At 28.0% G+C, this 11,379-nt stretch overlaps 1 protein-coding gene across 2 annotated transcripts in view; it reads right to left on the reverse strand.

Moving 5' to 3' along the window:
* Window positions 1–186: 186 nt before the first annotated feature.
* Window positions 187–11,379, reverse strand: part of LOC106681162 (DEP domain-containing protein 1A) — a 20,007-nt gene continuing 8,814 nt past the window's right edge. The window contains exons 4-11 of one of the 2 annotated variants that reach the window (XR_010843625.1): window positions 10,501–10,664; window positions 6,522–7,451; window positions 6,241–6,428; window positions 4,323–4,499; window positions 3,583–3,729; window positions 2,787–2,889; window positions 919–1,005; window positions 187–838 (exon numbers count right to left, since the gene is read on the reverse strand). Coding sequence is in view for 1 of the 2 variants with exons in the window: in XM_014421335.2 (XP_014276821.1) it covers window positions 2,788–2,889; window positions 3,583–3,729; window positions 4,323–4,499; window positions 6,241–6,428; window positions 6,522–7,451; window positions 10,501–10,664 (1,708 nt within the window). In the remaining variant the exon portion in view is untranslated. Of the gene's footprint in view, window positions 1,006–2,786; window positions 2,890–3,582; window positions 3,730–4,322; window positions 4,500–6,240; window positions 6,429–6,521; window positions 7,452–10,500; window positions 10,665–11,379 lie in introns of both variants that reach the window. The other variant, XM_014421335.2, reaches the window with a different exon arrangement.

Genomic DNA, 11,379 nt, shown 5'->3' on the forward strand with positions numbered 1-11,379 from the left:
AAATATGTAGGACAAAATATTTAATGAAGGTAAAAAAAAAAATTTAATATTATGAAAGTCATGCAGTATAAAAAAAAAAACCTTTTCAATAATTTTATCAATAAGTTTTATTTATCTAATTATTTTAAGGCAAACTGTAAATTTCATAATTTTTTGAGGTGATAAATTGACATAAAATAATAAAAAACATAGCTTCTACTAGTTCTAAAGAAAATTTTGCCAATCATATTATGCGACAATTGAGAATTACCCAACTTAAATAGTTGTTTATTTATTGCTCCTAATAAAAAAAAAAAGTTTCTTCTTTTCAATAATAAGATAATTGTTCATATGAATGTTTGAGGTCTACTTCAATCTACTTAAATATTGATAAAGAATACTCTGCATATTAATTACTGTAAAAATCAGTAACAACTGGTTTATGACTGTTTTAACCAACCCAATTAGGCAGTTATGACTATGACTGGTTGATATAGGTTTTAAAATAACCCTTGTAGTTAAAACTAGTTTTAATCATATGGTAGCTTTTTCTTTTGCCTATTACTAATAACATAACAATCATCAGGCTCTTCAAACACAAAGCAAGATAAAATTGAAGGGAGAGAGGCTGAAAGTCCAAGCAAGATAGAATTGCACCAGTTCAATTCAATCTCACTTAGATTTTAAGTCTCTCTCGCCTCATGTGCAAAGGGCCTAAGATCATTTCAAGCCTTCACACTGGCACGAACCACTTATTACTAGATTGAACTAAGTTATTTTTTTCTTGCCATCTACAATTATTTTTAGAACAGAATAAAAAGAAATTTGAAGTAGTTAACTTATGCGAGTAGAGTAGCAGCTGTAAAACAAAAATATTTTAAGGTTTATTTCTGTAATAACACCTAAAATATTTGAGTAAATATTTTGATTACTCTTTACTTTTTTTAAACTTCAGTTTGATCCTTTAACAATTTCCTTTGTTATTCATTGAACTTTCTTACGATGATTTCCTCTTTATCCAAGTAACTGAAAAAGATTGGTTTTAAATTAAAGAGTGGCTCTATATTTGTATAAACAAAAACACATTCGATAATCTAATACATAACAAATGCTGAGACTCTGAATATAAGAAACATAAAAGCCTAAAAAAAACAAAAAAAAAAATCAAAAGCTATATGATACCACTAAAAAGAAAGACAGAATTGTATAAAAACAGTATATCGCTAATATCATAAATGAACTTTCTAAATATCCTGAACAGTACAATAATTTATTTTCTAATGATTGTGTCATACCATGTTTTTATAAGTTCTTTCCTTAAGTGAGATGAGTCTTGACACATTAACGATTGGCAAATGATATATGAACTAAAAGAAAAGATTATTCTTTATAGAAAGTTGTGTGTGTATTTTATATATTTTTGACATAATAAATAGTACTCTTTCATAAAAAAAAAATCCTAATATTATTTGTTAAATCATTTTTTTTTTTTTTTTTTTACCAGAACTGCAAATTGATTTAAAAATGTCAAAATACAAAAATATTTTCACAAAGACTTTTTTTTAGTCCATTTTTCATTAGTGTGTAGGTAAGGTACTAAGACTTATAACACTTGGATAATTTAAGATAAGAACTTATAAAAACTTTGAGCTGTGGAGCATGGCATTGATATCAAAATATAAAATATTATTGTACTGTTCAGTTCATTTAGGATAGTTGTTATTGCTATGCTACTAAACAATATACATTTTAAGTAAAATTATTTCTTTTTTTTTTTTAAAGTGATTCTAAACCATTTGAAGTATTTTTTTTTCAAGTTTTTATTTATTTATTTTTAATGGTTCTTTTGCATCATTTCAAAGTAGGTTATAGGATTTTAAAACATTTTTTTTTAAGTTCATAGGGGCAGTAGGGTAAATCTCTGTTTTATATATTTAAAAAATAATATGAAACAAACAGATTTAGAAATTTCTACTGTAAATTAAACAATTAGCATTGGGAGTAACTAGTTATTGTTATTTGAAATGTTCTCTATTATTAAGTTTTCATCAGATCCTGTTGCAGTTTATACGGGACTACCTTAGAAGTGTGCCCTAGTGTATCATTGAAAATGGTTCATGAATGGTGAACCTATAAGTGAGCATAAACAAAAATAAAAGTATTCATTAGATCCAAATGAAATTAATATGGGACCAGCCGGGTAGAGTACCCTTTTGATTAAAAAAAATAAAATAAAATGATAACAATTGGTTCAATAATGGCTAAGTTAAGAGTAGTTAAAAATGTAGATGAAATGATAATTTTCTTTTGTGAAGTAGGTTAAAAATACAAGACATTACTAAGGCAAACAGGAGTGAATCATCATAAAACTATCCTGAACATTATTGAAATAATTTGCTGTTTTATTTTTGAAGTAATTTAACTACCATGCTCTGCTCCTGAGATTCATAAAGCATGCTGGTAATTTTTTTTTTATTTAATTGCTAAATAATTCTAGTACTTGTAAATAGCAGTAGTAATTAAGGATTGGGAAGTTGTTGTACATTAAAAATTGTATATTTCAGTCCTGAAGATTGTAAAAAGATCCCAAGAATTGGGTTTCGATGGAGTTCAGTGGTAAGAGGCATGTAACATTTGTTAATGTTATTAGAATTGAACATTTGGTTTGTTCAGTCTAGTTACTGTTATAAATATTTTAATTGAAATAAAATATAATAATAATTAATAAAAAAAAATATCCAGCCAGTGCTAAAATAGGAATGCCTAAATAAGTTTAGAAATAAAATATGAAAAAATAGGAAACTTACTTCATAAACGTAGGTTCTTTATAGAAAACAAATGCTTTGTTTTATTATGTTTATTCTCATTAGGGAACCTGCTCCTATAAATTCCTGGATAACAATTTTTGAACTGTAACAAGAAAATGCACAATACATTAATAAAACATTAAAAATTACAACATTTATAACATCATCTTTTAAAAGAAAATATGAGAATATTGTATGATACAAATTTGAGTAACAAAACTCATATAGGTAACTCATTAACATTTTCCAGCTAATACAAGGTAGTTTGTGATAAAACGGTTCTAAATTCAATGCTAGAACATTTACATGAGAGGAATCTATTGTTTAAGACACCACTTAGTTCACATTGTTAACAAACAATTCACCATTTTTAATATTAACATAACCAAAGCATAAAATAAGCAGTTGTAAATATTTTAAAGGCATTTTCTTAATGCTATTCATATTTCTTTGCATTAATGAATCACATAAGTAACAAATAAAAATGATTAATAGGATTATTTTTAAATGAAATTTATTTATTCAGTGTGAACGGAAAAATGAGTTTTTATAAACATTTAAGACACTAGGTCAATTTTAACAGAGAATAGCTCCTTAGCTATATAGTATTATAGCATCCTTATGTGTGTGTAAAATATTGTCAGTGACCCCAATTAAAGTGTTCACAGTTATGTAAAAAAAAATTCAAGATAATTCTTTTTTCTTTCATCTCTATGAAACATAAAAATATGATATTAGTGTGACCCAGAGTTACCATTGAACATTAGATTATTTGAATAAAACTAATTATGATTACCAATTTCAAATGTTTCCTTTTCTCCTTTTCAGAAATATTCTTATTTTGAAGTATGTGGTCCAATAGTTGTGTTAGTGAATCCCTGGATTCTTCATTTTTTGTTATGTTAGACATATCTTTGACAGATTGATTACAAGATGAAACTTTCTAAAATTATATTTAAAAGTTATTTATATTTTTTTGTATATAAATGCATAAACAACAATAAAATATGGTTTCATGTAACTGGAATAAGAGGAGTAAGGATAAACAGAAATGAAATATATATGATTGCAGTTGTAACAAATACAAAAAAAAGTTCTTCATCAAGGAAAATTGAAAAGAACTTGTTAAGGTTTCTCATTCTTCATGTTGAAACATAAGTTTGGTTCATAGCTGTATTTTAACCTAAGAATGGTAGTGATACGCTTCTGAGACATATATTTTAGTTTGGCGGTTCACCCCTCCACTATCAACCAGATGCTTCATACACTTTGTGTATTCCAAGGGTAAGGGGTGCTCAATACAACACCAATGTCCAACCTTGATTGGAGTTTAATTAATTGATTACTGTTTGATTTACTAAAACCTACTACAACTCGGAGGTGTATCCACTACTAATGCAAGTAAATATTTGTTTGTCTCTTAGGTGTAGGACTATCAAAGATGGGCCATATTTTTGGGATCCAAATTATTAAAATGGCTGGAAATCTTTCTATAAATAGAATGGAATAGAAATAAGAAAATAAAAATATATAAACCTTCAATTCTTTTTCTTGTAATTCATTTTTTATATTGGATAATAAATCAGCAGGCAGTTCAGCAAATATAGTTTTGTAGTTGATAACAATAAAAGTTAAAATATTATTAACTGTTGAAAAATCATGAGCATCAACATTCACTGCTTTAACTATGCAACCCTCAAGCTTTAATAACATCTGGAACAACACACATAAACAGATTAAGACAGCTGAAACTTTATATTCCATTAAAAATAAATAAATTAGTATGTAGCAGAACTTTCCGTATTATGAAGTAGTATTTTGTATCTTCTAAAAAAACAGGGACAGTTTTAATAACTAGATAAATAATCCGTGACAGGGTGATGGTTTGGTATTTCTGCTTTTTATATGTAGACCTTGAAAAAACATTCAGAGAATAAGGGGATACGAAAACAAACAATAACTATTGTCAATTGAAACACTCAGTTCTTGGGTTTTGCAGATAACACTTGCATTGTTGCAAGATCCAAAAGTAAGCAGAGGAATTCCTTTCTGAAAATACAAAAGATAGCTTCACTGTAGGGACTTGGTGTAGATGAGGCCAAAATTAAATAAATGGTGATGAAGATGAAAGAGGCTCAGCCAGGTGAAACGTCTATTCAGATAGGCCCTTACAAATTTGAAAGAGGACAAGAATTCACCAACCTAGTATCTCACCTATTAAAAACATTAATACATTCAAGGAAATAAGCAAGAGGATAATGGTGGCCAATCATTGCAATTTGGACTTGATGAGATACATCAGAAGCCAATTACTCACAAGGCAAGCAAAGTCAAATATATTAGACCTGTGTTAAATTATGCCTCAGAAGCATGGTCCATGACAAAGGCTGATTAAAATTATCTATTGCTATTTGAAAGGAAAATCTTGTTACATATTTACAGGCCTGTGAAGGAAGGAGAAGACCTAAGAATGAGGAGCTATATTCCTTTTATAATGATAGTAATATTGTCCAAGATCCACCCCGAGGTTGTAGAAACAAACAGATAAATAATGACTAGATAATTTAATGCTAATCATTAAACTAATTGGTTTAATGATTAGCATTAATTATGCCTCAGAAGCATGGACCATGACAAAGGCTGATTAAAATTATCTATTGCTATTTGAAAGGCAAATCTTGTTGCATATTTACAGGCCTGTGAAGGAAGGAGAAGAGTTAAGAATGAGGAGCTATATTTGTCAATTAAAACATTCAGTTCTTGGATTTTGCATATAACACTTGCATTGTTGCAAGATCCAAAAGTAAGCAGAGGAATGCCTATCTGAAAATACAAAAGACAACTTCACTGTAGGGACTTGGTATAGATGAGGCCAAAATTAAATACACAAATACACAGTTGACTGACGAAATCAAAAGGAGTAGTAACATAGCCAGTGCTGGATGGAATGTGAGGCAATAGATGCCCAGGAAATGCATGTAATCAGAAATTGGACAGCAGTGGTACAGAACAGAAAATATTGATGTCTCAGACTGAGGAAGGCCATGGCTCTTCATGAGTTGTAGTCCCATTGAAGATGAAGCAATAACCATAAAACTAGCAATCCACATAGTACATAAAATGGAGAAACCAAAACAACAAGCAATAGCAGATACATATATCAAGGGCAATCCATACTCAAAATACCGAAATTCATGGGCCAACATAGGTTTATTATGAATGTGCAACACTATGATAGGTTAACATCTCACAATATTGCACATACTACGGCTAATGAACAAACCAAAATTCATAAAATGAAATCTAAGTTTGTGTCACCATAGCAATACATGGATGGAAAAAAAAAATTGCTAACAATCAAATAAATTTAGGACAAAATTTATATTAATACAATATTAAAATGCAGTGAATATATTAATTCTCAAAAGATATATAAATGATATAAAATACTCACATTGTCTAATGTAAGATCAGGAACCGCTAAATTTCTTGAAATTTTATACAAAAGCAAACACAAATATTTTAATTTGGCTCGACTGGAGGGAGGAAGAAATATTAAAAGTAATTGAAAAATTTGACTTCCTAATTCAATAACATTAGGATCCCATTCAATTTCTTGAGAATGATAAGATTCAGAATTTCCTGAAAATGATTTAGTAGTTATGATAACAGAAACTCATGAAGATGACGTAAGAAAAAAAAATTATTTAATTAAAATAAAATGATTCAACTTACCATCAGAACTTTCGACATCACTTAATTCTAGCTGTGACTCTGACAAAGCTGTATGGAATGAATGATCATCATCAGACATTGATTGATTGTGCTGTGTTATCTTCATAAGATTATTCAACGACTCTAAGGCATAGTTATAATCCAGATTATTTTGTGCTAATAAATTTATATCTTCTAAAGAAAATGACAATCCATGATTAACATATATAAAATTATTGCACTGGTTTTCATTCTCTTTATATTTTAAGTCTTGTCTTAACTGTTTCTTTTTATTTAAAAAGTCATCACTTTTATTAACAAAGGTAGTAAAATTCTCTGCTTGCCTACCTTTATCGGGAGTGAAAATAAGGAAACCCTCATTTACTATTCCTTGCTTAGTGTCAGAATACTTATTTATAACATTATCTATTGGTTTCAGTGGTACAAAACTGGTTTTAAATGTATTTCTCTTATATGAATTTTCCTGAGAGCTATAAGGAGCAAGGACATGGGTATCTTTAAGTTTTTCTAAACAATTTTCACTATAAGCCATTTTGATTCCTTTATGAATACCATGCTCATTTTTTTTCAAATGAATACTGTCTACTGAGCATTGAGGAACAACTCTTATGGTGGGGTCGTCTGAAGTAAATGCAGCTTCATAACAATGGTTTGGAGGCAGAACTTTATCTGTAAGATACATATTAGCCTTTTTCTGTTCAACTTCAGCAACATCTCTCAAATTCCTACTGCTTTGAATGTTTTTTTGTGGGCTTTTCACTGACTCGATACAATTCAAATACTCTAAATGATGAAAAACTCCAGCATATACATTGTAATTCAAGTTATCTATAAGTGGTACATCCAATGTTCTGAAATAATCAGTTATAACTTGAAAGGCATCCGTTTCAAAATTTGGATAAGTACTACCACAATAATCTTTGGATGTATCTGAAATATAAAAAAAATAATTAGTCATATTAACAGTATACACATTTTTAAAACCATATGTTATCTAATCTAAGGCATGAAAAGTTACAAAAGGGTTTTATCACGAAAAAATCATAGAAGTATTTTTCTCAACTTCTTTTGGGATTGCTGAGTCTGAATTTTAGGTTTACCACCTTACCAGCCTGTCTGTTTCACAAAAATAATAGGGAAAACAAAACAGAAATTTGCAACTTTTTTTGTTTATAACTAAAAAACTAAGCATTTTTTTGACTTAACTCACTAAATAGCATTTTGAGCGTAATAAACTCTTTAAATAATATTTTTTTCAAACTATCTAACTCTTCGAGTTTTTAAATGATTGGGAGTGAAGTAATATCTGTAGATGGAGACCTAGAGGGAAGAAAAGATGTGTGAAATAATGAACAGTCTAAAAATAAGAAATAATCTAAATAATAATAGTCTAATATAAAAAATAATCTCACTTACAACACCTATTTTAGTCTTTTGTCAACTAAATACAAAAAATGCAGAAAACAAGATTGTTGTAGATTATTAAAGTTTCAAATTATTAAATTAATTTAAAGTTAGTGTAACTCACTTACCAGGCTAAGCATGAGAAACTTTGAAAAGAAGTTAAAATTGGGAATAATTGAGTTGTTCTCAGCGATGTTGATTGCAGCTTGGTAATTTTAAGTGCATATAACTGTTTACCCATCAAGTTTTTTTGATGATGTAGAATGATCATTTTATAAATATACAAATGATCAATTAGGTTTTATTTAAACAAATTTGGAAATGTACCCATAATTAAATCTAATGCAAGATGCCACTGACTAATCATTTGGGTTTTATTTATTTTAATGTTAATAATAGTTTTTAAATACAATGATTACTAATTGTAAGTTTCTATTACATCCATATTTTAGTTTTTAAAAATTGGCTTATATAATGTTTTTTTTACCTGTAAACATATATATTTTGAATACATTTATGTACTTACTGTTTCTTATTTGTAAAGATGTCATTATTTTCATATTCACTTGTTTATTTATTTAATTTTTAATCCCACATCCAATTTCTTTCTTAGATCAGAACTTATAGGAACATTAGTAGAATATTAATATTTTAGTTATCTTGTCGCATACTCTCAGAGTTATTTTTTGCAGTATATTTTGTTTTTTTACTGCATACTGTATGTTTTTTTGGTTTTAATTCATATTATATGGTATATTCTGAGAATTTTTACAGCATAAAAATTTGGACTTTGATTATGATAAAGAGCTTGATTTAAGTGAAACAGCTCGAAACAAAAAAAAAAATTTATTAATTAAAATATACGGTTAAACACAAACACACAAAAAATGTACACATGGGCTATCTGGCCTGTGAGGCCCCATCAAATTGTAAAAAATTTAATTATCGTAATCATTCATCTTTTAGTAAATTATAATAATTATTGAAAGTTAGCATTAATGAAAAAATGCAAGAATCACAGAAAATTACTTGGCCAGGATCTGAAATACAGAGATTTAATTCCAGCACATTTATAACATTTTTAAAAAGTACTAAATTATAAATTCATTATAAGTTAATAAAAATAGTTACCAATAAGCTGTTTTATGTTTATTTTTTCAATATTTAAGCCTGTTGAATGAAAATTACATTGTGTATTGTGACAAAGGGAGAAGAAATATTGCATTAAATGTGAATGAAGCTTTATCAAGTAGGTATATCCAGGTTAAAAAAGCTTTATCAAGTAGGTATTTCCATGTTAAATGAATTCCGAAACAACAAACTAGGAAATAATCAAGAACATGGAGATATCATCACTGAGCTGGATAGACAAGAATAGACCAGCCGATCACACAATTGCTGGCATCCAACAGAGCTAGATTTTGAAAAATGTTTCAAAATCATTATCCCAGATAGAAAAGAAATACAACTTAAAAGCTGGACCCCTACTTAAGTGTACAAACTGATCAATGAAAGTAAAGCAGGGGATACGGTACATAGGCCAACATACCAGAGTACCGTATTCAAGAGATTCAGCCAACTATCTCAAAAACACAGAAACTAATGCAACCGGCAAAGTAGCTTGAGACAAATTAAGTAAATTTAATTTTCTTAATAGAAAGAAAATGCACATAATGTAAAATAGCACCAGAAGGTATTCATAGACGATGACATCATGGCTGACCTAAAACTATATAAATATTTTAAAGAACTGGTAAAGGGCAAAAGTTCGGCTCTGGGAGCTGGAACATGAAGTAATTGAAGATATTGAAATTACAAGTTTCAAATTACAAATTTTTGACACCCCAAAAAATTGATAAAATAAAATTGAATGGAGCATAATGTTAAATAATTAAAAATTATATTGTACCCATTTATTAAATTACTCCAATTTTTTTTAAAGTAAAAAAAAAATTAAAGAAAGAACTGTATCTTTTTCATTGTTAAAACATAATTCTTATAATATATCCTGAATATACATGCTAATTCTACTTAGTTAGTTCATTCCCCTCTAATCTGCCATATTTGATTCTAAAAATATTTACAAAAGTTTTGAATTGGAATTCTGAAGTATGATTCCAGTAATTAAATTCAACAACTAATTGGATTAGGTAAGAATTTCAGTATTACCACTTTAAAAGTAATAATAAAACCTTACAGGATTCGTACTAGTGTTGTTGAACAGATAGCTATTGGGTTTATTTCATTATTAAAAATCTACCAAGAAGTTTTTGTATATTATATAATTCACAAGTTTTAACTTAAAATTTTGTTCAAGAAGGTATTGATAATAATTCTGCTTATAACATGAAATTTGTACATAACAAAATTGTGCCACAATGTTTTTTTAGCTCGACAAGGGTACTGCGAAATGTTTTTAGCCCAACAAGGGAGACATGATAAAAATAGTTGGTGAACCGCTGCTCAATACAAAGCATCAACTCTCTTTGATATCACAAAATTAGATTAATTATTACAGCAGAAATATAAAAGGAAGACATTAATGCAATTAATAACTTATTAGATGATAACTTACACTTAATCAGATCATGAATAGCAGACAATATCCAATCAGGTAGCTCAGTATTCCATTTCAACTTATGAAATTCTGGATCAGCATTTATTTCTACCCATGAAGGATTAACACCTTTGAAATCAGTAACTTTATAAATGTCAAAAGGCTTTATTAATTCAACGATTCTACAACAAGAAACAAATTAATTAAACCACTAATCACTATTTACCTAATCAATAAAAATCATTATAAACCTAAATATTTTGAAACATAGAAAGAATAATAACATTTTAATGGTTTTATTCCTGTAACAACTATATGAAAGTAAAAGTTTTGTTTTATTATAGTATTTGTTTTACCACTAGGAAGCATCACAAGATCTAAGGTATATGAAAAGTTCTTGGTGAAAGTTGGATACCTTTAGTAAAGGTCTTTCTAACGGTAATTAACAAAAGGATCAGTTCTCAATTTAATAGATATTTTTATATTCATAATTCCTTATTATATTTGACTAGAATTAATCAATAAATTATAATTGATAGTTCCTCTGACAGAACGGAGAAAAAAAATTTTCTTCAGAAAATGTCATAATTAAAAACACAAATATATTTTGATCTTTATCTCTCGCTGTGTTTATTATTCTCCAACATTTCAGCTCTTAGATCATTATCAAGGAGACCTAACATATTCATTATCTTTAAAAACAGATATATTTATCAATAAATATTACAAAATTTTAAATGCTTTAACATCACTTAAAACATTTAACAGTTTTCTTATTTAAAAAATTCACAGATTTACACTCTTATCAAAAACCTACCTTCACCAGGTTAGGACTCTGTTATCAAACATTCTAGTGCTTAATATGTTTCATCTTTCCTTTGTAACAATTTAAATAAT

This window comes from Halyomorpha halys, unplaced genomic scaffold (assembly GCF_000696795.3).
Source record: "Halyomorpha halys isolate HHAL.00 unplaced genomic scaffold, Hhal_1.1 Scaffold313.1, whole genome shotgun sequence".
Lineage (NCBI taxonomy): Eukaryota > Metazoa > Arthropoda > Insecta > Hemiptera > Pentatomidae > Halyomorpha > Halyomorpha halys.